This window comes from Eschrichtius robustus, chromosome 5, assembly GCF_028021215.1.
Source record: "Eschrichtius robustus isolate mEscRob2 chromosome 5, mEscRob2.pri, whole genome shotgun sequence".
In the NCBI taxonomy this organism is placed as follows: Eukaryota; Metazoa; Chordata; class Mammalia; order Artiodactyla; family Eschrichtiidae; genus Eschrichtius; species Eschrichtius robustus.
The window spans coordinates 61,915,661-61,941,927 of NC_090828.1; the positions used below are offsets into that span (position 1 = coordinate 61,915,661).

General features: G+C 35.1%; 1 protein-coding gene across 1 annotated transcript in view; it reads left to right on the plus strand.

The window, feature by feature from the left end:
- The window catches only part of TLK1 (tousled like kinase 1), a 153,398-nt gene that overhangs the window by 26,427 nt on the left and 100,704 nt on the right, over positions 1-26,267 (plus strand). The window contains exon 2 of the mRNA XM_068544925.1: positions 18,764-18,882. Within this exon, the coding sequence (XP_068401026.1) occupies positions 18,764-18,882 (119 nt within the window). The remainder of the gene's footprint in view (positions 1-18,763; positions 18,883-26,267) is intronic.

A 26,267-nucleotide genomic window follows, 5' to 3' on the forward strand; every position in this document is an offset into this window, starting at 1 on the left:
ATAGTAAATATTTACAGTCGTCTTTCCTATCATGCTTTGGGAGTCATTGTTTTAAGGAAATAACCCTACATTCAAATAAAGCATTTTAGGTAGGACAGTGTTTGCTGCAGCACTGTTTTTAATAGCAAGAAATTAGAAACCACTTGAATCCCCAATGGTAGGGGAATAATTAAACATTTTAATGTATATCCATTTAATGGAATGTTAGGTAGCCATGAAAATAATGTTCATGAAAACATAATAATGTGGAAAATTGCTTTTGTATAATTGGAAGAACATAGGGTAGAATGCAGTAACTAGTGTAGGATCTTGACAGTAGTAATGGATGCCAGACAACTTTCTAGTTCTGAAATTTGCAAATGCCCTTAAAACACAAATTTCCTCACAAAAATGTGGGGAAATGTAAGAAGTTAACTTTTTATTATGGGAAAAAATTTAATTTATTGAAGTGAGTGAATATTGCAGTGAACCCTAATGTACCCATCACACAGCTTCACTACTCATCAATTTTAACACAAAAGTTGGAGTTATTTGTAAAGAAATTTAAATAAATTTTATTAAAACACGTACACTGCATTATATTATTAGGGTAGTAACATTAACATGCAGTGAATGTATTATATAAATACATAAGTTTGTAATTTATCTGAAGCTTGTTTTTTTTTTTAATATTTATTCATTCATTCATGCTGTTGCAGCATGCGACTCTTAGTTGAGGCATGCATGCAGGATCTAGTTCCCTGACCAGGGATCGAACCCCGGGCCCCCTGCATTGGGAGCCCAGAGTCTTACCCACTGGACCACCAGAGAAGTCCCCTGAAGCTTGTTTTTTATGGCAAATAACTGCCGCTGTCATTTTCATCATTAATATTATTAATTGCGTTTATTTGGGGGGAACATTTTTCCCAAAAAAATGTTTTTCGTGGGGGGTTGGAGTAACTGTGAGAGTTTCCGGATATATGACTACAGACAAGGAAAAACAAACCCACACTGAGAATTGGGTGGATGGAGGTTGTGTTATAAGTTTCTCTCATTTAGTAGCACTTCAGCAGTTTTTATGTCATCAACTTTCAGAGTCTTTTGCAGATGGTTGAAATTAGAAATGTGGAAACATCTTTGAATGCCGGGAGCTACTATAAAGTGTAATCTTAATTGTTGAGTAAAAAGTATACAGAAAAAAGACTGGAAGAAAATAAACCTAAATGTTAACTTTGGTTATCTTTGGGTAGTAGACAATGGGTGGGATTATTTTAGGTTCTAGTTTTTTGCATTTTTGCATTTTTCTGTAGTGTTGGCAACTTTGGGTTCATGACCAAAGGTAAAAAGGAAAAGACTTGAAATTGCTTCTTTATCGTCACAATTTTATAAAAATACATGTACCTTTTTGCATAAGGCAAATAAATTGGCATTGGGAAAGAAATGTCAGAAAATTGCTATAATTGAAAGAAAACTTGGTATATAAGTCATACTTTTTAAATGATTGTATAGATTTGCTAGAGACTATGGTGAAAATTTGAGGGCCAACCTTATAAGCTATAAACTTAGTAAGACTTTGCATCTGTCACTCTGTTTTGGCAGTTTTGAGATTTAAACACTAATAAAGATGTATGAGAATGATGTGACCCACAATTTGTTTGAATCGCTGAACACTGTAAAAAATGGCAGTCATAATCATTTGTAAAGGCACTAGGGGATTGATTATACCATAGGCCATTGAGTATTGGGTTGAACCATCTGAACCTATTTTATAGATTAAAAATGGTTGAATACCTGTAACTTCATACAGTTGAACCTGTTAAAAATTATAATATTTCATCCTTTGTTCAAATTGGTTTACTTAGTTTGTGTTATATATTTATCTCAAGTTACAGGTTGGTGTTTCTGTTAAGGTTGCAGCTAATAGAAGTTATTACTAAAATTAAAATTTTTTTGTTTTTTGGGTATTTCTTCATTGGGAAATGTGTCTTTCTAGAGGAACATTATCATCTCAGTGGGCTTATGCGCTAATTTATGTATCTGGATCCTAAACTTTGGCACTGTGGAGTTTTACATCAATTCAGAGTTAGGAGTGATGGTTAAAGATTATTTTTATTTTCATCGAGCAGTATAATTTGTGTTGAACATGTTTATGCACTTAGAGCAGGTAGGGTTCCTAAACAGAGTAGTCTGTTTTGCTGGAAATTTTGTAGATCTGTTAATTGAGAGAAATATATATTTCTTCTTTATGTGAAGAGTTAGGCTAGAGAAATTGAAAAGTAAGTGAGTAAATTGGCCTGCTCTCCTGTCTACTGATAATCTTTTATTGCTTTCTCTCCTCACATCACTTGTTTGGTATGCAATTTTGGGTAAGTTGCTTATTTTTCTGGCACTTAGTAAGAGTAAGCAAAAATTAATGAGGCTGTGTATTCCAGGAACCTGCTAAGGGCTTACAAGTATTATCTCATTTAATTCACCTAACAATCCTGTGAGCTAGACTTTGTTATTACCAGAAATTTATGGATGAGGAGGTCTTTAAGTGGCAGAGCTGGGATTTGAACTCAGTCTTGCAGCAGAGCCCACCTTAGCCCTAAAGTTACATTGCTACAATAAATGTCCGAAGAAATTCATTTCAGGAATCTTGTTGAAGCCATGATAGAGCCAGTGTTGGTGAGATGATACTTATGTTGAAATCACTGTATAAACATTTAGAATATTTTATCCTTGTTTATTATAATGCATTGTTTTAGGTAGTATTTTAATAGGTAGATAGTGCTCAAGTTGGACTTCTTACATGTAGTACATGCAACTTACTTCCTGGTCAGAGATTTCCTTCCCTGTTGCAAATGAACTCTAAGACTGTTCTGTAGCCCTTCTTTTACCCTGCACTATTGGGATAGAAGAATAGACCAAGAAGGAGTACTGTGGGCAGTAAATCATCACTGTGCTTTTTAAGGCATGTTAAGTGGTTACCTGTGAGGAGTGGGATTTTGGGAGACAGGGTAGTACTCGGACTTTTCACTTTTCTAGTTTTGTATTGTTTATTATTGTTATAATACAAGTATGTTTTGTATTAATAATGGGAAAACTCATGAAACTACAAAAGATTCTTAAGTAATTTGCACTTTGGTTAGTGACAGGATACCAGCTGACTTCCTAGTAGTGAGGAGGTTTTACCAAAATCCTGTTTTGGAGCTTTCCTGGAGAACGTTCCTTCTTACGTGTGCAGTCACGTGCTCTCTCGGCAGGCGCTCTTTCTCTTTCACACACACACCCACACACACCCTTACACCCTTCTTTTGGACCATTCCTTTGGGACAAGGGTGCTTAGTTGAGTGGATATAAGTTCTAACAAAAGGCATTGTAACATAACCTCTCAGTGTCTCAATTTCCTTATCTTTAAAATGAGAACTATATGTTAAAATAGAAAAATAGCCTAGTATTAAGATATATATATATGTATGTATATATACATATATATGTATGTGTGTATACATATGTGTATGTGTGTGTGATACATATATGTATATATGTATGTGTGTATATGTGTATAATTGCTTTTTAAGGTAAATTGTTATAAGCTAGAGGAAGAGGAGTTAGTCATATTATTAATACATTAAAGAAATGAGGCATTGAAGTATATGCTATTCTACCTACCAGGAACTTCTAGCTTCAGGGAGAAAGCTGGAAGAGAGCTTATATTATGTACATTATACATGCCAATGTTTATTGAGCACTTGTATTTTAGCATACATATATGTTCACATTTATTGACTACTAAGTGACAGATATAGTTCAGAACTCTTCATGTTAACTTATTTTACTCTAACAACTATAAGGTATATACTTTTATTATCTCCATTTTATACATAAGGAAGCTGAAACATGGAGAGGTTAAGGAACTTGGCCATATTGACAGAACTTGTCTATCTGTGTGTGTGTTTTATTTTTGATGAAAGAAAAAGTAGCTGTCAGACATTTTTTATTTATAAGAATAAAATTGAAATTAAATTATTCTCATGCTCCAAGGTCATGACAGTATAGAGAAGCATAAACGAGAACTCTATGCCTCACCTCTGGGGCAAGCTACATATCGTTACATGAAAATTCGGTCTCAGGTTGTCTGAATCCTTTGCTGGAAGGGTTATAATTAAAGTGTTTAAAATGACTTATCTTAAAGTTAAGGTGAGGTATTAATCTGACTTGGAGTGATTCTAGATCAGACCTGTTTTCTCTTTACCACAGGCTTATGTAACTGAATGTGTATCAGTAGAATAGATTCAGAAACTTGGCTTTTTATACATACCCTTTTCAGTCATTCTAGGTGAAATATTTATGTGTATATGTACAATACATAAATATTTGTATGTGTAGATAGATAGAATGGAGATATATATGGTTCAGAAATAGTTTAGTGAAACAAATACAGAAACACACCCATGTTTATATCAGAATGTGACACATGACTAGAGATGTATTTCAGATCAGTGGGGAAAGGTCAAATTTGTGAGAAATTGTATGATATTTCCCTTTGGAAAAAATTCTAGATATGTACAGTTAAATTTTAAGTGAATTAAATGTCCAAATGTTAATATTTTAAATCATTATAAAAAATGTGGGTGGTATTTTTATTGGATTCCTGAGGGAAAAAGTATATTAGGAAATAAAGAATTTGGACTGCTCTTGTGATAGGTCATTTAACATGTTCATTTAACTGCCAAAAAATTAGAATATTTGGTTTTAAATAGGAGATCAGGCAGTGGAAAAAATGATGAAGTGCAACGTAGTCAACAAAAATAATAAGTATATCCACTAAGTATGCAAAATACTGTATATGAACATAGATATGTTCTGTTTATTAACCATGTTAGAGTGGATGTTTAAAGATGAGTCAGAAGTAATTCTGGAGTGTTAAACAGTGTAAACTTGTTGAATTCTTTTAGTTTCCTATACTTTCAAATGCATTTTAAAAACTAATGAAAAGGAATGATTTAAATGGAATATTTTATCTTGTTGAAATAATTTCTAACTTTATTATGGTATTTCTGTTTTTAGTCTCTGCCTTGTCAGGCATAATGTGAAAAGTATTAATTGAAGAAAGACTTTACTGTTCTGTATAAATCAGCTTATCATATGTAGTATGAAAAGTAACAATTAAAACCTGGAATGAATTAAAATATTTTCAGAGTAAAGGAAGTTTTAAATTTAAAAAAATATGAAGTAATGGCTGAGTAGCAGTTGAATCTAATATTAGAAAGGTCTTATTGAACAAACTCATTTCTTTTTGGTAACTGGTATTCTGGTTTTAACCTTTTGAAAACATGCTTTCTAGATATTTTTATTTTGTTTTGACTCTCTGCTAAGGAAGATGAAGACTTAAGGCACTTTAAAAATGAAATAATGAAAAATTGATTCATTGTCATAAAAAAGGTGCTATAACTATAAAGTAATGTTGACCAACCAGAGCTGCTAATATATCCAAATACATGTGTCCTTTTTTAGACTGACCACCTTGGGAGGCCATACTTGTATAATAATTAACATTTATTGAGTGAGTTTGTGAGTGTGTGTGTGGAAGAGAAGGAGAGAGAGAGGAAAAAAGAAGTTATTAGAAGGGGCCATGACAGACTGCTCTAATGGGTCAAATTGTGGTTTTATTTATGTTGTTTTCCTAAAATTGTTCTTCATAAAATAGGATGTGATTGATCTCTAATTTGAGTAGTGACATCTCTTGTTACATGTTTTATGTGAAGTTTTGGGTTTACAATAGATTTTGGGGAGCAGTTTAGTAAGAATAGTAGCATAATTAGGAGACAGGTGGTTGTATGTTGAGATGGGGTATTCTTTAAGGATGGTATGGTCTTCATAGTGTCTTTCATAATTTTTTTTTTTTTTTAAACATAGAATGGCTTTTGGGCAGGTCACTGCCATTTCTTTTTGTTTTTTTAAAAAAATTAATTAATTTTGTTTTTGGCTGCATTGGGTCTTCGTTGCTGCGCACGGTCTTTATCTAGTTGCGGCGCACAGGCTTTCTCTAGTTGCGGCGAGTGGGGGCTACTGTCTGTTGCAGTGCACGGGCTTCTCATTGCAGTGGCTTCTCTTGATGCGGAGCACGGGCTCTAGGTGCGCGGACTTCAATAGTTGTGGCACACAGGCTCCATAGTTGTGGCTCGCGGGCTCTAGAGCACAGGCTCAGTAGTTGTGACGCACGGGCTTAGTTGCTCCATGGCATGTGGGCTCTTCTCGGACCGGGGCTTGAACGCGTGTGCCCTGCATTGGCAGGCGGATTCTTAACCACTACGCCACCAGGGAAGTCCCTTTTATAATTTTTTTCTTTTTCAAAAGTATAAGCGTTTATTGTATAATGAAGAATTTCATGGATCATGGTAAAATTACATATTCTTCAGAAAAATCTCACCTCTTGTAATTGAGAACCAAATTTTTGGATGTATCAGAAATGACAGTTTGATTTCATAAAAGATTAAAACTTCTGAAATGTGTTAGCTGTAACAGGAGTCAGCAAACTACCTATTTTTTCATGGTTAAAAAAAAAAAATCAAAAGACTAATACTTTGTGACATGTGAAATTCAAATTTTAGTACCCATAAGTAAAGTTTTATTGGAACGCAGCCACTTTTGCATTATAATTGCAGAGCTGAGTAGTTGTGACAGAGACCCTATATGGCATTCTCTTCACTTCTTACTGCTTCGGTGCACTACGAATTTCAGTGCTGCAGTTATAACTTGACAGTATTTTGAGTGCCATGTGTATTGCCAGTCTGCAATATTTATTATTTTTTTTATACCACTGCATATCCATCATGTCAAAACAAGAAAAGAAGAGAACAATGGACTCTGAATGGCATGCTTTTTACGGCACAGTGGAGTGTGTATTATTTTATTATTGAATTAGATAGCAAGAAATTGTTCTTATTTTGCAGTGACACTGTGTGATAGAATACAGTATATGTTGACATTTCTAGACTAAGCATACACCACAGTATTCTCAACTCTCAAATTTTTAAAGTAACAGTCCATTTAAAATGGAATATCTTATTACAGCATAACTTCATAAAAAAAATAAAATTGAAAATGAGGCTGCCACCAAAATAAGTTTCTGAGTGACTCATTCGTTAGCCAAGCAAAGAAAGCTATTTACTGATGGTGAGTTAATTAAACTGTGTTTGATTGCAGCAAAGAAATGTGTCCAGAGAAAATAAACTTGTTTTAGACTATTAACTTTTTGGCAAGAACAGTTGACTTAAGAGTTGAGGACATTTGAAACAACATCAATAGTTAATTTAAAAACAAGGCGAAAGATTTAGAGTGGTTTTCCTTGCCTCTTGATGAGTTCACAGATTTTATTGATACTACTCAGTTGTTGGTTATTGGAGGAGTCAATGCCAAGTTTGAAGTGGCAGAAAAATTAGCCTCTATGAATAATCTGTGTAGAACAACTACAGGCAAGAGTATTTTCACAGTTGAGAAAACACTAAGTACAACCTGAGGTGGAATCTGCTAAGACATGCTACAGCTGATGGTGGTAAAAATATGTGTGAAACAGAAAAAGGCTTAGTTGGACACATTTACAAAGTTTGTAAAAATGTGAGGTGTTCAAAGCCTACTGTTATTCATTATATTATTCATCAACAGGTACTTTGCAGAAAATAGGTGAATTTATCACATTATTGAATCAGTATTGTTAATGGTGAACTCCATTTGCTCTCATGGACCTAACTAGCATCAGCTGCACAAATTTTTGTTAGAAATAGAAGCTGAATATCCTGACTGGCTTAGCAGTGGTAACATTTTATTGCAGTTTTTTGATTTTAGGACTGAGATTGAAATTTTTCTGAACAAATGGGACTGCCCTCAACCACTATTATCAAATACTGATTGGCTTTGGAAATCAGCTTTTTCTGCAGAGTTGGAAATATTTTTAAATGAATTTAAGCTAGAATTACACGGCAAAATAGCGCTGATACGTGAAATTTAGCTGCAGTAAAGTCATTTGAGTGATAACTTAATGTTTGAATTACAAGTACCATCAAGCTGCTTTATACACTTCTCATCCCATCAAAGTGAGATCTTCATTCCCACATGAATTTGCTTGAATATATTTTCCAACCTCAAACTACAGTTCCAGCAGCATTTTTCAGACATTGATGCAAGTGCAAAGAATGTTTCCATAATTCAGAATCAATTTAATTGTGCATCTGAGGAACTTCTACCTAACCTTCAATTGGAAGTGATTAATCTGCACTGTAGTGACATACTGAGAGGCAAATATCAAAAGAATAATCTAATAGACTTCTCTAACTGCCTTTGAGATAATGAATATGTTCAATTAAAGTCATGTGTTTCCAGGTTTATATCAGCATTCAGCAGTACTTATTTTTCAGAAAAGACTTTTTCAAAGATAAATCCATAAAATCTGATCATCATTATCAGATGAGTACTTGGAATATATTTGATTATAGGAAACTCAAATTAAGCAGAATGTTCCCCCCTCCCCTGCCAATTCCATTCTTTTCATTATCAGACTGATCTATTACAATATATTATATAGAGTTATCGTATACATCTTTCTAAAAAATATTTTATTCATTTATTTATTTTTGGCTGCATTGGGTCTTCATTGCTGTGCGCGAGCTTTCTCTAGTTGTGGCAAGTGGGGGCTACTCTTTGTTGCGGTGCGCGGGTTTCTCATTGCTGTGGCTTCTCTTGTGGAGCATGGGCTCTAGGCATGTGGGCTTCGGTAGTTGTGGCACACGGGCTCAGTAGTTGTGGCTCATGGGCTCTAGAGCACAGGCTCAGTATTTGTGGCACATGGGCTTAGTTGCTCCGCGGTATGTGGGATCTTCCCGGACCAGGGATCGAACCCGTGTCCCCTGTATTGGCAGGTGGGTTCTTAACCACTGTGCCACCAGGGAAGTCCCATTACATCTTAAATTTTGTCAACAAAAAGTTTATGGGAAGCTTTTCTCTCTTGTTACATAAACATCTACATGATTTTGCCCAGTGGCCTACAGAGACTAAAATATTTGATTAGGCTCTTTCCAAAGTTTGTGGTATCCTCTGTTCTATAGCACTGCTTCTCAAACTTGAGTGTACATAATTTTCTGAGGCTCTTGTTAAAATATGGATTCTGATTTGGTAGGTCTGGAGTGGAACCCAAGATTTTGCTTTTCCTATAAGCATCTGAGGTGATAACAGATGCTGCTGTCAGTGGACTGCATTTTGAGAAGCAAGGCTCTAGTATTCAAGGTTAGGTAGATTTTTAGGCAGGTATGCTAATATTTGTTAAGCATCTCTTATGTGCCAGGAGTTATACCAGGGTCTTTGGGACATACTGACTCTTTAAAATGTCACAAAAACTTGTTAGAAGGTGTTAAGGACTACAGTGGGGTTGGGAACCCTAGTAAGGGTTTTCAGTTAGAAGCTAATTGTTTTGTTTTGTTTTCCCTTGAATGTACAGCTTCCTCTAGGACCTCATGGAGGAGAGGAAGCTATACATCTAAGAAACAAAAACAATGGGAAACAAAATACCACATTGTTAGCTGGTGCAAGTCAAAGTAGGGACTAATGTCCTCATCTTTCCTGCTAAATTCTATTGGGTCAGCAACCAGTTTCCAAGCCAAAGAGTGGACATAGTATATATAGCACATACATGTTTTGTAAACATTTTCTCGCAGTCTCTTGCTTGCCTTTTCATTTTTATAACCGTGTTTTTTGAACTAGCAAATTCAAATTTTTGATTAAATCCAATTGATTATTTTCTTTTTTAAAAATTATTTTTAAGAATTGTGGTAAAATATACATAAATAAAATTTACCATTTTAACCATTTTTAGATGTATGGTTCAGTGGCATTAAGTACATTCTCACTGTCGTACTGCCATCACCACCATATCTCCAGAACTTTATCTTCCCCAAGCAAATCTCTGTACCCATTAAACACTAACTCCCTATTCCACCATGTCCCTCAGCCCTTGGCATCCATGATTCTACTTTCTGTCTCTGTGAATTTGACTACTCTAGGACTCTAGTATAATAGCCATGCTATTTTCCACAGTGACCACACCAGTTTACATTCCCACCACCAACACACAAGGGTTTGTTCATACAGTATTTGTCCTTCTGTGTCTTACATATTTCACTTAGCGTAATGTCTTCAAAGTTCATCTATGTTCTAGTCAAAATTTCCTTCATTTTTAATGCTGAATAGTATTCCATTTTATGTGTATACTACATTTTATTTATTCATCCATTCATTCATTGGTGGACACTTAGGATGCTCTTTCCTTTTGGCTGTTGGGAATAATGCAATCAACTTGGATGTACAAATATCTGAGTCTTTGCTTTCACTTCCTTTAGGGGTGAAGCACACCCACATACACACACTCAGAGGTGGAACTTTCTGGATAATGTAGTAATTCTATGTTTAATTTTCTGAGGAACTGCCATACTGTTTTCCATAGTGACTGCAGCAGTTTACATTCCCACCACCAACACACAAGGGTTCAAACTTCTCCACATCCCTGCTAACACTTGTTATTGTCTGTTTTTTGATAATAGCCCTAATGGGTGTGAAGTGGTATCTATCTCATTGTGGTTTTAATGTGCATTTCCCTAATGATTAATGATATTGATATCAGTTTTACGTCTTTATGTTTAAGTATTTGATCCATTTTGAGTTAATTTTTGTATATGGTGTTAAGGTAAGGGTTCAACTTAACATTTTTGCATGTGGATATCCAGTTTTTCAAATACCATTTGTTGAAAAGACTTTTTTCCACATAGAATGGTCTTGGTGCTCTTATTTCTGGGCTCTCTATTTTGTCCCATTGGTTTATATGTCTGTCTTTATACTAGACCATATATATTTTTTTTGACTTTTGACAAAGCCACCAAGGCTATTTATTGGTGGATGCAGAATTTTGCTGTTTTTGTTTTTCAATGAATGGTGGTTAATAAAACAGGAAAACCACATGGGAAAAAAATCCTTGCCCTCATACCATATACAAATAGTAATTTAGGATAAATCATGGACGTAAGCAGAAAAACATAAAACTTACAAAGATTACTATGGTTTTTTTTTTTAGTTATTTCTGAGATATACATTTTAAAGTAATAACTAGAATTATGATTTATAACATTATACCAGAACATATAAGATTTTTAGAAATTTCATGTAATGTCTGAAACATTATATTAACATATTTCCATACAAATAACCCAAAGAAAATTTAGTATTAGTTGTTTTTTTTTGTTTGCTTGTTTGTTTGTTTTATACTGCAGGTAGTTATTAGTCATCAGTTTTATACACATCAGTGTATACATGTCAGTCCTGATCGCCCAATTCAGCACACCACCATCCCCACCCCACCGCAGTTTTCCCCCGTTGGTGTCCATACGTTTGTTCTCTACATCTGTGTCTCAACTTCTGCCCTGCAAACCGGTTCATCTGTACCATTTTTCTAGGTTCCACATACATGCGTTAATATACGATATTTGTTTTTGTCTTTCTGACTTGCTTCACTCTGTATGACAGTCTCTAGATCCATCCACGTCTCAACAAATGACTCAATTTCGTTCCTTTTTATAGCTGAGTAATATTCCATTGTATATATGTACCACAACTTCTTTATCCATTCATCTGTCGATGGGCATTTAGGTTGCTTCCATGACCTGGCTATTGTAAGTAGTGCTGCAATGAACATTGGGGTGCATGTGTCTTTTTGAATTATGGTTTTCTCTAGGTATATGCCCAGTAGTGGGATTGCTGGATCATATGGTAATTCTCTTTTTAGTTTTTTTAAGGAACCTCCATAGTGTTCTCCATAGTGGCTGTATCAATTTACATTCCCACCAACAGTGCAAGAGGGTTCCCTTTTCTCCACACCCTCTCCAGCATTTGCTGTTTGTAGATTTTCTGATGATGCCCATTCTAAGTGGTGTGAGGTGATACCTCATTGTAGTTTTGATTTGCATTTCTCTAATAATTAGTGATGTTGAACAATTTTTCATGTGCTTTTTGGCCATCTGTATGTCTTCTTTGGAGAAATGTCTATTTAGGTCTTCTGCCCATTTTTTGATTGGGTTGTTTGTTTCTTTAATATTGAGCTGCATGAGCTGTTTGTATATTTTGGAGATTAATCCTTTGTCCGTTGATTTGTTTGCAGATATTTTCTCCCATTCTGAGGATTATCTTTTCTTCTTGTTTATGGTCTCCTTTGCTGTGCAAAAGCTTTGAAGTTTCATTAGGTCCCGTTTGTTTATTTTTGTTTTTATTTCCATTACTCTAGGAGGTGGATCAAAAAAGATCTTGCTGTGATTTATGTCAAAGAGTGTTCTTCCTATGTTTTCCTCTAAGAGTTTTATAGTGTCCGGTCTTACGTTTAGGTCTCAAATCCATTTTGAGTTTATTTTTGTGTATGGTGTTAGGGAGTGTACTATTTTCATTCTTTTACATGTAGCTGTCCAGTTTTCCCAGCACCACGTATTGAAGAGACTGTCTTTTCTCCATTGTATATCTTTGTCTCCTTTGTCATAGATTAGTTGACCATAGGTGCGTGGGTTTATCTCTGGGCTGTCTATCTTGTTGCATTGCTGTATGTTTCTGTTTTTGTGCCAGTACCATATTGTCTTGATGACTGTAGGTTTGTAGTATAGTCTGAAGTCAGGGAGTCTGATTCCTCCAGCTCCATTTTTTTCCCTCAAGAATGCTTTGGGGTCTTTTGTGCCTCCATACAGATTTTAAGATTTTTTGTTCTAGTTCTGTAAAAAATGCCATTGGTAATTTGATAGGGATTGCATTGAATCTGTAGATTGCTTTGGGTAGTAGAGTCATTTTCACAATATTGATTCTTCCAATCCAAGAACATGGTCTATCTCTCCATCTGTTGGTATCATCTTTAATTTCTTTCATCAGTGTCTTATAGTTTTCTGCATACAGGTCTTTTGTCTCCCTAGGTAGGTTTATTCCAAGGTATTTTATTCTTTTTGTTGCGGTGGTAAATGGGAGTGTTTCCTTAATATCTCTTTCATATTTTTCATCATTAGTGTATAGGAATGCAAGAGATTTCTGTGCATTAAATTTGTATCCTGCAACTTTATCAAATACATTGATTAGCTCTAGTAGTTTTCTGGTGGCATTTTTAGGATTCTTTATGTATAGTATCATGTCATCTGCAAACAGTGACAGTTTTACTTCTCCTTTTCCGATTTGTATTCCTTTTATTTCTTTTTCTTCTCTGATTGCCGTGGCTAGGACTTTCAAAACTATGTTGAATAATAGTGGTGAGAGTGGACATCCTTGTCTTGTTCCTGATGTTAGAGGAAATGCTTTTAGTTTTTCACCATTGAGAATGATGTTTGCTCTGGGTTTGTCATATATGACCTTTATTATGTTGAGGTAGGTTCTCTCTATGTCCACTTTCTGGAGAGTTTTTATCATAAATGGGTGTTGAATTTTGTCAAAAGCTTTTTCTGTACCTATTGAGATGATCATATGGTTTTTCTTCTTCAATTTTTAATATGGTGTATCACATTGATTGATTTGCATATACTGAAGAATCCTTGCATCCCTGGGATAAATCCCACTTGATCGTGGTGTATGATCCTTTTAATGTGTTGTTGGATTCTGTTTGCTAGTATTTTGTTGAGGATTTTTGCATTTATATTCATCAGTGATATTGGTCTGTAATTTTCTTTTTTTGTAGTATCTTTGTCTGGTTTTGGTATCAGGGGGATGGTGGCCTCATAGAATGAGTTTGGGAGTGTTCCTTCCTCTGCAATTTTTTGGAAGAGTTTGAGAAGGATGGGTGTTAGCTCTTCTCTAAATGTTTGATAGAATTCATCTGTGAAGCCATCTGGTCCTGGACTTCTGTTTGTTGGAAGATTTTTAATCACAGTTTCAATTTCAATACTTGTGATTGGTCTGTTCATATTTTCTATTTCTTCCTGGTTCAGTCTTGGAAGGTTATACCTTTCTAAGAATTTGTCCATTTCTTCCAGGTTGTCCATTTTATTGGCATAGAGTTGCTTGTAGTAGTCTCTTAGGATGCTTTGTATTTCTTAGGTGTCTGTTGTAACTTCTCCTTTTTCATTTCTAATTGTATTGATTTGAGTCCTCTCCCTCTTTTTCTTGATGAGTCTGGCTAATGGTTTATCAATTTTGTTTATCTTCTCAAAGAACCAGCTTTTAGTTTTATTGATCTTTGCTATTGTTTTCTTTGTTTCTATTTCATTTATTTCTGCTGTGATCTTTATGATTTCTTTCCTTCTGCTAACTTTGGGTTTTGTTTGTTCTTCTTTCTCTAGTTTCTTTAGGTGTAAGGTTAGATTGTTTACTTGAGATTTTTCTTGTTCCTTGAGGTAGGCTTGTATAGCTATAAACTTCCCTCTTAGAACTGCTTTTGCTGCATCCCATACGTTTTGGATCGTCGTGTTTTCATTGTCATTTGTCTCTAGGTATTTTTTGATTTCCTCTTTGATTTCTTCAGTGATCTCTTGGTTATTTAGTAACGTATTGTTTAGCCTCCATGTGTTTGTGTTTTTTACGTTTTTTTCCCCTGTAATTCATTTCTAATCTCATAACGTTGTGGTCAGAAAAGATGCTTGATATGATTTCAGTTGTCTTAAATTTACTGAGGCTTGATTTGTGACCCAAGATGTGATCTGTCCTGGAGAATGTTCCGTGCGCACTTGAGAAGAACGTGTAATCTGCTGTTTTTGGATGGAATGTCCTATAAATATCAATTAAATCTATCTGGTCTATTGTGTCATTTCAAGGTTGTGTTTCCTTATTTATTTTCATTTTGGATGATCTGTCCATTGGTGTAAGTGAGGTGTTAAAGTCCCCCACTATTATAGTGTTACTGTCGATTTCCTCTTTTAGAGCTGTTAGCAGTTGCCTTATGTATTGAGGTGCTCCTATGTTGGGTGCATATATATTTATAATTGTTATATCTTCTTCTTGGATTGATCCCTTGATCATTATGTAGTGTCCTTCCTTGTCTCTTGTAACATTCTTTATTTTAAAGTCTATTTTATCTGAGTATAGCTACTCCAGCTTTCTTTTGATTTCCATTTTCATGGAATATCTTTTTCCATCCCCTCACTTTCCGTTTGTATGTGTCCCTAGGTCTGAAGTGGGTCTCTTGTAGACAGCATATAAATGGGTCTTGTTTTTGTATCCATTCAGCAAGCCTGTGTCTTTTGGTTGGAGCATTTAATCCATTCACGTTTAAGGTAATTATCGATATGCATGTTCCTATGACCATTTTCTTAATTGTTTTGGGTTTGTTTTTGTAGGTCCTTTTCTTCTCTTGTGTTTCCCACTTAGAGAAGTTCCTTTAGCATTTGTTGTAGAGCTGGTTTGGTGGTGCTGAATTCTCTTAGCTTTTGCTTGTCTGTAAAGCTTTTGATTTCTCCGTCGAATGTGAATGAGATCCTTGCTAGGTAGAGTAATCTTGGTTGTAGGTTCTTCCCTTTCATCACTTTAAGTATATCATGCCGCTCCCTTCTGGCTTGTAGAGTTTCTGCTGAGAAATCAGCTGTTAACCTTATGGGAGTTCCCGTGTATGTTATTTGTTGTTTTTCCCTTGCTGCTTTCAATAATTATTCTTTGTCTTTAATTTTTGCCAATTTGATTACTATGTGTCTCGGCGTGTTTCTCCTGTATGGGACTCGCTGCGTTTCCTGCACTTGGGTGGCTATTTCCTTTCCCATGTTAGGGAAGTTTTCGACTATAGTCTCTTCAAATATTTTCTCTGGTCCTTTCTCTCTCTCTTCTCCTTCTGGGACCCCTATAATGTGAATGTTGTTGCATTTAATGTTGTCCCAGAGGTCTTAGGCTGTCTTCATTTCTTTTCATTCTTTTTTCTTTATTCTGTTCCTTAGCAGTGAATTCCACCATTCTGTCTTCCAGGTCACTTATCCGTTCTTCTGCCTCAGTTATTCTGCTGTTGATTCCTTCTAGTGTAGTTTTCATTTCAGTTATTGTATTGTTCGTCTCTGTTTCTTTGTTCTTTAATTCTTCTAGGTCTTTTAATTCTTCTAGGTCTTTTAAACATTTCTTGTATCTTCTCGATCTTTGCCTCCATTCTTTTTCCAAGGTCCTGGATCATCTTTACTATCATTATTCTGAATTCTTTTTCTGGAAGGTTGCCTATCTCCACTTCATTTAGTTGTTTTTCTGGGGTTTTATCTTGTCCCTTCATCTGGTACATAGCCCTCTGCCTTTTCATCTATCTTTCTGTGAATGTGGTTTTTGTTCCACAGGCTGCAGGATTGTAGTTCTTCTTGCTTCTGCTGTCTGCCCTCTGGTGGATGAGGTTATCTAAGTGGCTTTATGGCAGGGACTGGTGGTGGGTAGAGCTGACTGTTTCTCTGGTGGGCAGAGCTCAGTAAAACTTTAATCCACTTGACTGTTGATGGTTGGGACTGGGTTCCCTCCCTGTTGGTTGTTTGGCCTGAGGCAACCCAACACTGGAGCCTACCTGGGCTCTTTGGTGGAGCTAATGACAGACTGTGGGAGGGCTCATGCCAAGGAGTACTTCCCAGAACTTCTGCTGCCAGTGTTCTTGTCCCCACGGTGAAACAGAGCCACCCCCCGCCTCTGCAGGAGACCCTCCAACACTGGCAGGTAGGTCTGCTTCAGTCTCCCCAGGGGTCACTGCTCCTTCCCCTGGGTCCCGATGCGCACACTAGTTTGTGTGTGCCCTCCAAGATTGGAGTCTCTGTTTCCCACAGTCCTGTCGAAGTCCTGCAATCAATTCCCACTAGCCTTCAATGTCTGATTCTCTAGGAATTCCTCCTCCCATTGCCAGACCCCTAGGTTGGGAAGCCTGACGTGGGGCTCAGAACCTTCACTCCAGTGGGTGGACTTCTGTGGTATAAGTGTTCTCCAATCTGTGAGTCACCCACCCAGCAGTTATGGGATTTGATTTTACTGTGATTGCACCCCTCCTACCATCTCATTGTGGCTTTTCCTTTGTCTTTGGATGTGGGGTATCTTTTTTGGTGAGCTCCAGTGTCTTCCTGTCAATGATTGTCCAGCAGCTAGGTGATTCTGGTGTTCTCGCAAGAGGGAATGAGAGCATGTCCTTCTACTCCGCCATCTTGGTTAAATCCACTATGTTTTTTACTTTGGGACATGCAAAGTTTTCTTGGAAGGAATAGAAAAATAATAACTGTAAATAGAAAAATTAGATAATTTTCACTTCACCAAAATTAGACACTTCTGCTTGTCAAACATTATGAAGAAAATGGAAAAAAATATCAGAGCCTTGGAGCAAATGCTCTTCTTATCTGTCTATCTATCTGTCTCTCTCTCTGTCTATCTATCTATCTGTCTGTCTATCATCTGACAATGACTGTTTCTGATGTAATAGCAGGATCAGAAAAAAATTGGAAGTACTGATGATACTTGAAAGTACATTGTCAGGAGTATACTTATAATAGAAACCAGATTCCAGGGACCTAAGGAGGATAGGGTTATAAATCACTAGTTCAAGGAAAGGATTAAATGGTAATATTAATAGCATGAAATTCAAGCAAAAGTTTTTTTGTTTTTGTTTTTTCTTTTTTAAAGACATATAAATGAGGCAGGAGGAGGCAGGGAGGGACAAGATGCAAGAGAGAGGGGGGGATACATGCAAATGCAAGATTCCTTGAATATCAAGAAGGAATGGGATCAAAAGCAAGAACTGAAGCCTTTAGCTTTTTGAAGGTAGCTACCTTTTTGTCTAAGATGGAAGAATGAGGAATGGCCAGGGAAGATATATGCAGGTACAGGAATGCTAATAAACATGGAAGGATGGCCATTATCCATGTAGTCCTCTATCCAGATGAAGATGGAAGGTAATGAAGGGAATTTTAAAGGGTAAGATTTATAGTAATAGCTCTTAACCTTTAGGAGAGGAATGTCAGGGTACATGGAAGTGGTCTAGTGTAATTTATAAATGCTCCACATGTGATTCTGAATTCTGATAATATCCTCCCTGCTCCCTTTGAGAACCAATCATTTATGTCAGTTCTAAGGTTTTATCAGTGCTTTAGTTTGCATAGTAGCAGTTACAGGAGGGCACTCATTTTTCCCCCTTAATTTTCAGGGTTATTGTTTAATAATAGATGTTACCTCAGTTATCTGCTTGATATATGTGTGTGTTTTCTGTCTGTCTGATAGAAACTGAAAACTATCTACTATACAAAAAATTTTGGGAATGTGACAGTAATAAGAGTCTTCCCAGTTTAAAATTAGTCAGATAAAGTATATATAAGCAATAATACCACTTAGTGCCAAAATTCTGTATCAGCTTAGAATAGGGAGATTGCATTATGAGAAGTGGTATTTTTCAAGCTATGGACCTGGGTCCATTAATGGCTCATGAAATCAGTTTAACAGCTCACAATCAGTGTTTTTCCTTTTTAATGGACTAGAATAGACTAGAAAATATTGGAGTGTGCTGTATACAGTAAGAAGTATTTGTGGAACTTTTAATATATGTATGTATGTGTGTACTGATTTGGGTGAAAATATATTTCTTAATGTAGATTGCAGTCAAAAGTATTGGAAATCCACCATCACCATAGATTATTTTGATAAATAAGTGTGGACATTATAAAAATCTTTAAGTCCTTACTTTCATCTGTTTTTAGAATTCACTAAGTTTATATTTACATCTCAACTAATCACATACACATATTTTGTGATGTGTGTATATAAATACATATATATGTATGTGCGTGTACTTTTTTTGTTTGTTTTTTTATCTTAATAGGTGCAATGGATGAGCTTCATAGTCTGGATCCAAGAAGGCAAGAATTATTGGAAGCTAGATTTACAGGAGTTGCAAGTGGGAGCACTGGGAGCACGGGCAGTTGCAGTGTTGGAGCTAAAGTGAGTAAAATTGTAATCTTTGACATTTTTTCCTTGTATTAAATGATATAAAATATATTTTGTAAAGGATCCCTACATACGTACTTAACAGCAAATTATACTTACTATAGTTTTTATAATGTGTAGAAAAAAATCCATTGTTTTTATACCTGATTCCTAATATAGCATAATATATTTTGGGGCATTATGTTATAATATAGCATAACAGGTTTCAGGGGTAAAAAGGAGTTTGGTAGATTGTCCTGCCTTTCTCCCATTTACATAATTTTTACCTCTCCTGTCCTTTGTTTTTGATTCTTCCTTGCCCCATCACCCATGTTTCTATTGTGTATGTTCCTATCTGTACATTAATCCACTGCTGCGTAAAATTAATAGTGTATCTGTTGGGCCTTCCAGTGGTAGATATCAGGTTGTCTCCAACTCCCCACTACCTCACACTGCAGTGAATTTCTTGTAATTGTTCCCTTACGGAACTTTGTGAGCATTTGTTTAGAATATATTCCCAAGAGCAGAATTGATAAGGCATAGGGTATGTATAGATTTAAATTGAATAAACAGTGCAAGATTGCTATTCAGAACAGTTGTATAAAACTAATAAAACTAACCTGCACTCTCAGCAGATTAGTTTTGTACAACTGTTTCTTTATCTCCATATCCCAGAAACACTTGGCATCATCCAGATTCCTCATTTTTGATAGTCCAGTTGGTACAAAATAATGTATCTTTGTCTTACTTGTACCACCAATTATTTTGAGCATTTGTTCAATGCTTGTTAGCTCTTTGGGAGTCTTATAAATTGTTCCAGTTCTTTGCCTGTTTTTCTGTCAGAATTACTTTCTTTTTCAAACTGATTTTCCCATGTTCCTGGTATATTCTACATATTTATTCCATGTTGATTACATACAGTGCAAATAACTTTTGCCATTTTGTCATGTCTGTTAACTTTATTCATGGTATCCATCATTGTACAGAACTATTTAATTTTGTTGTATTCAAACTCACCAATTTTTTTGCTTTATGGTCTGTACCTAAGAAAAACAGTCGTCACCATTAACCATCTGGGTCAAATAGACCTTTTTGCTATGTTTATATTTTGTTATTTTACTAATTTACAACAATAAGAATAAAACTATAATGAAAAACAACTTTATTAGAAATTTTATATGAATTTAAACATACTTAAAAATCTCTTTGTATCAAGTAAATCTTGGTGCACAAACATCATAAAAGATGAAGGATATTGTTATGTGTCCTTTGAGCATAATGAAATGGTCCAGGTTCTTGTTGCAGAATATTGTATGGTGAAGTCCTTCAGTTGAATGACTTAACTGATGAGAATACCATGTTTCCCTTTTTTTTTTCCTCTTAGAAATGTATTGTCCAATTCATTGATTCTTGAATTTGTGAAAATTCATCTAGGATACTGTCATTTGAAGACTCAGATTTCATTTATATAGTCAGTGTCACCATCATCAGTTTTAGGTGCTGTTGTCTCTTTGTATTTATTTTCTGATTTGTCTAATAATTATAAATTGTCTTCTTCTGTCATTTTCTTCTCTTGATTATCTTAAGTGGAAAATGAAAATTTCTTAATTCTCAGCTGGAGTCAAATGAAAGCTAAAATCAGACTACAAAGATGGTTTCTTAGTCATTTATACATTTTTGAAAGATGATGTGGTACTTTGGGCAAGGCAAGAAGATAACTAAAAGATCAAAATTTATTTGACTATTGCATCGTCCTTTTAGGTGATTTAATCTGTGTTGTTTTTCTATTTCTACTATAATAAATTATCACCAAGTTGCCCAAAACAGTACAGATTTATTATCTTACAGTTCTGTAGCATCAGAAGTCTGACACCGCTCTCATTGGGCTAAAATCAAGGTGTCTGCAAGGCTGCATTCCTTTCTGGGGGCTCTAGGGAAGGATCTTTTTGCCTTGCCTTTTCCAGCTTTGAGAGGCTGCCTGCATCCTTGGCTGGTGGTTTCCTTCCTCCATCTTCAAAGGCAGCAATGCTGTATCTCTCTTACAGTTCTTTGGCAGTCATATGTTTTGGACCATAGCCTAGAAGGTTCTTCACTTTTAAGTACTCATGTGATTAGATTGGGCCCACCCCAATTTGGATAAGCTGGTATAATTTCCCCAATTCAAAATTCTTATCCTTAATCACATCTGCAAGTCCCTTTTGCCATGTAAAATAACATTCACAGATTCTGGTGTTTAGGGCATGGACATTACTGGGAGGCCAATATTTTGCCTATCATACCATCATTCTTCCATTTTCTTTTTATTTTAGTGGTTTTTCTTTGTATTAGCATAGTTGGGAATAATTGATGAACAGTGATAAGTAATGATGAGTTCCTAGGATGGTATAATAACAAAATATAGGAAAAATAAGATCAGTAAGATCCCATAATGTATTGTAGATTGATGAAAGGCCAGTGGACATCTGGTAATTAATTGCAAGCTAGAATGTGTTTTATTCTATTAAAAATAAATCTTATTTTTATTCTATGGATGATCTCTAAGAAAGAATAAAAGTCCTGAAATATTAATTATTACAAACAGAATTACTGGAAAAAGAAGCTAAAAAACTAAAATTGGGTCCAGTGGACTCTGCTGGTATTCTAAAAGTTAAATACTTCTTCCGCACCCCTGAGGCACAAAGATATTCTACAGCTCCTTCTATTAATTGTACAGTTTTACTTTTATATTTACTCTTTAGTCCGAGGCCTTATCTTTTACATAATATTGATAGAGATCGAGTTTTATTTTTCTCCATGTAGTAAACCAGTTTTCTCCACAATGCTTCTTAAATTATCCATATTTTCCCACTGACTTGTACTGGCACCTGTATCATATATTAAGTTGCCATGTGTATATACCAGTCTGTGTCTGAGATTTCTCTAATGTTCCGGTGGTCTCTCTGTGTTCTTGTGCCAGTATCACATAAAAGAGAATACAGTTGTATTTTGGTATGTCTTCTTTATATGGTAGAGCAAGTCTCTCCTTTAATCTTCTTTTGTAAGGTTGACTTAATTATTTATGGATCTTTATTCCCTCATAAAATTTGAGCATCTCTTTATTTGCTTGTTAGCATTTGGGGATTATTCTTCTATAATAGCTTATTTGTATCTTTTTCCTTAAAAGATTCAAATGGAATTTTTATTCTGAATGCATTGAATTTATAGATTACTTTTGGGAGTACTGAAATCTATAAGATTAGGTTGTCACATCCAAGTACATGAAATGTCTTTCCATTTGTTCAGTTCTCTCTGTAGAGTTCTTAAGAATTCTTGGCTAGTTTTTATGAATTTTGGGGGCTTATTCCTGGATACTTTAAAGTTTTTGTGGCTGAAGTATTATTTATTATATTTTCTAGTTGGCTATTGCTGACCTAGGGTTTTTTTTTTTATTTTTATAGGCTGGTCTTGTATGTAGCAGTCTTGCTTTTGGTCTCTTATTGGTTGTACTACTCTGTTGATTCTCTAGGTTTCTCTAAGAGAAATAGTTATGTTCCCCCAATTTTTTTTTTTTTTTATATTGGTCATGAGCTTCAGTACTATGTCTTGTTGAGAAGGAATCATCTAAAGTATCTCCATTAAGTGTAGTGTTTGTTATATATAGGTTTTGTGTATATAACCATGACCAAATTACAGAAGAACTTTTCTATTACTGGTTAGTTAAGACATTTTTGTTTGTTTTAAAAATAATAAGTATAACAAATTTAAAAAAAAATGTTGAAGTTTGCATTGCTGTGATAAACCCTACTTGGTTATGATACACTGTTTTATTTATTTATTTATTTTTGGCTGTGTTGGGTCTTCGTTGCTGCACATGGGCTTTTCTCTAGTTGTGGCGAGCAGGGGCTACTCTTCGTTGTGGCGTGCGGGCTTTTCACTGCGGTGGCTTCTCTTGTTGTGGAGCACGGGCTCCAGGCGTGCGGGCTTCAGTAGTTGTGGCATGTGGGCTCAGTAGTTGTGGCTCGTGGGCTCTAGAGCACAGGCTCAGTAGTTGTGGTGCACGGGCTTAGTGCTCCGCGGCATGTGGGATCTTCCCGGACCAGGGCTCAAACCCACGTCCCCTGCATTGGCAGGCAGATTCTTAACCACTGGACCACCAGGGAAGTCCCTGATACACTATTTTAAAAAATACTTTATTAGGGGACTTCCCTGGTGGTCCAGTGGTAAAGAATCTGCCTTCCAGTGCAGGGGACGCGAGTTCGATCTCTGGTCGGGGAACTAAGATCCCACATGCTGTGGGGCAAATTAGCCCACGCGCCACAACTACTGAGCTTGCGCGCCTCAATGAGAGAGCCTGCATGCCGCAAACTACAGAGCCCATGCGCTCTGGAGCATGCACGCCACAACTAGAGAGAAGCCCATGCAGTGCAACGATGTCCCGACGCAGCCAAAAGAATAAAGATAAATAAATAAATATTAAAAAATACTTTTGGATTTAATACATGATTAACTATTTTAGTTAGGATTTTTACATATATGCTTATAAGAGAAATAGATGCACAGACCTGAAGAGTAATAATTTAGTGAGTTTTGACAAATGTGTACACTCGTAGTAATCCATGTTCCTTTTAAGATACAGAACATTTTCATCACTCTACCTTGTCTGTTTTATAAAACAGTGTCACACTAGCCCCATAAAATGAACTGCTGCTGCTTTCACTATTTTCAATTTTTTCAACATCCTGTATGTTGTAGAAAATGTTCATGGGAAGATGAGTAGACATTTACCTGTAAAACTGTCTTGGCCTGGGGTTTGTTGCAAGGAAGGTCTTTCACATTTAAATTTCTTTAATATTACTTAGTTTATTAATCTATTTCAATTAAGCTTTTCAAACTTATTAGTTTATGGTTATAACACTTTAAAAAATCTCCTTTGTTATTTCATTTCTGTTTATTCTTTCAGTTCTCCTTTTCTGTTCATTCTTGCCAGAGCTCTGACTAATCAAAGAAACAGATATTGGTTTTAATCTATTTCACTTTTTTTTCCCATTGATTTCTGTCATCATAATTTACTTGTTACTTTGGATTTGCTCTGTGGCTCTTCTTCCAGCTATTGAGTTGAATGAATTAGATTATTTATTTATTTATATAGAGACAGAATTAACATATGATAAAATGTATAGATTTTAAGTGTTTGGTTATGAGAGCCCCCCCCCATTGTTTTTATTAAGTTATGTATAATTTACATAGGGTAAAATGCACCCCCTTTTTATCATATAGTTCTGCTATAAGTTTTGTGAATGTATATAATTGTGTAACTCCCACCACAATTAAGATATAAAATAGTTCCTAAAATACTCCCCTGTGTCCTTTTGCACTCTACCCCTTTAGGTTGCCTCTGGCAACCACCTATCTGTTTTCTGTTTTTATAGTTTTGCCTTTGCAAGCATGTCATATAAATGGGGTAAGTATTGTAAATATGTAGCCTTTTGAGTCTGACTTTTTATAAGTTAGCATAATGCATTTCTTTGAGATTCATCCATGTTGTTGTAATGTTACCAATAGTTACTTTTTATTGTTGAATAGTATCCTATTGTATAAAATATACAACAATTTTTAAAAAAAATTTTATTGAAATATAGTTGATTTACAATATTGTGTTTCAGATGTACAGCAAAGTGATTCAGTTATACATACATATATATGTATATATATATTCTTTTTTAGATTCTTTTCTATTATATGTTATTATTAGATATTGAGTATAGATTCCTGTGCTATACAGTAGATCCTTGTTGATAATCTATTTTTTATATAGTAGTGTGTAAAAGTATACCACAGTTCTTTTTAATCCATTTTTTCTAGATAAGGAACATTTAGGTTACTTTCAGTATTTTAAGAATTACAGATAAAGCTACTGTAAACATTTGTATAGTCCCTCCTCTTAGATTATTAGTTATTTTGAGCTATTCTTTTGTTACAGACTTATAATTTATTGCATTACATTTTGAAAATACAGTTCGTATGGCATCAATCCTGAAATGTGCCCTGTTTTATAAACATTTCATATCTAATAGCTCCTAATTGTATTTGTTCAGATCTTAGGTATCTCCTTGTATTGTTGGCTTGAGCTATCTTTTTCTGAGGGAGGTATTTTTAAATCTTTAACTGTGATTATTGATGTATACATTTCAGCTTTATTCATTTCAGCTTGTAGTTTATCAGTTTTTGCTTGATGTGTTTTGAGGCTATATTTTTACATGCATATATCTTCATTTCGTTTCATGACTATATAATTTTTTAAAAAAATTTGTTTTTTCAAATCTTAAGAATGCTATCCTCAACTTTCTTTTGGTTCATATTGTCTTAGGTGTATGTTTTTTTATTCTTTAATTTTTATTGTTTTTAAGTGTGTTTCTTGTAGACAACATGTCAACTTTTTTTGATGGAATATGAGCATTTTTCTCTCTTAAATGGTGGGTTTTAGTCCATTGTACTTATAATTATTTTTATTTTCTGACTTGGTTCTGCCATCTGTTGGCTGATATCTTCTAATCGTACTTGACTTTTATTCCCTTCTACTCGTTGCTTTCCATTGGACAAATGGAGTTTTTCCTGATGTTTTAAAGTTACATATTCTAGTTTTAGTTTTATGATGACACTGTATACCCATTTATTTATTTCTGTTCTCTCAAACTGATATTTATGCATTCCTGCAGGGTCTCCCCTCCTCCCCCCAGTTTTTTTTTTTTTTTAAACAACTTTTTACTTTGAAAAAAATACTATACCTTTAGAAAAATTGAAAATATTTTACAGAGAATACTTGTATACTCTTTATCTAGATTTAAGAAATATAAATATTTTTGCCAATTTTATGCTTATGTATACATACACAACTCTACCATCTCTCTCTAGTGTCACTGTGGTCTCTGTGCTGAATGTGAACAGACCTTTTCAAAGAGCCCTGCTTCATTTTAGTGGGGAATGGTACTTAGGAACCAAGCTAGGTATGTTTATTGTTATGTGGCAGTCTCTTAGAAGAATGTTACCTAATGTAGAAGGAATATAGAATCAGAAAATCAACACAGTATTTCCTAGTATAATTATTGATTAAGGTAAGGATCATCAATGGATGCTAAAACCATTTAGTAAAATGTTTTGGAGAACAGTGTTTTACAAGGTCTCAAAGTTTCACTCTATAGATTAGTTATTAATTATAAAAGAGAAAATATGCCTTTAAAAAGGAGAGATTTGTTGGTCACCACCATAATAAGTAAGGTCAAGCTTTGCATTGGCAATGTCACAGAGAGCCTGACATTACATGTATCCTGAGGGTGATGCAATAGAAAGAACACTCATCACCTGTAGTTTTCATGCTGCAAATGTTTGATTTGAATTTAATCATGAGGAAATATTCCTGGGAC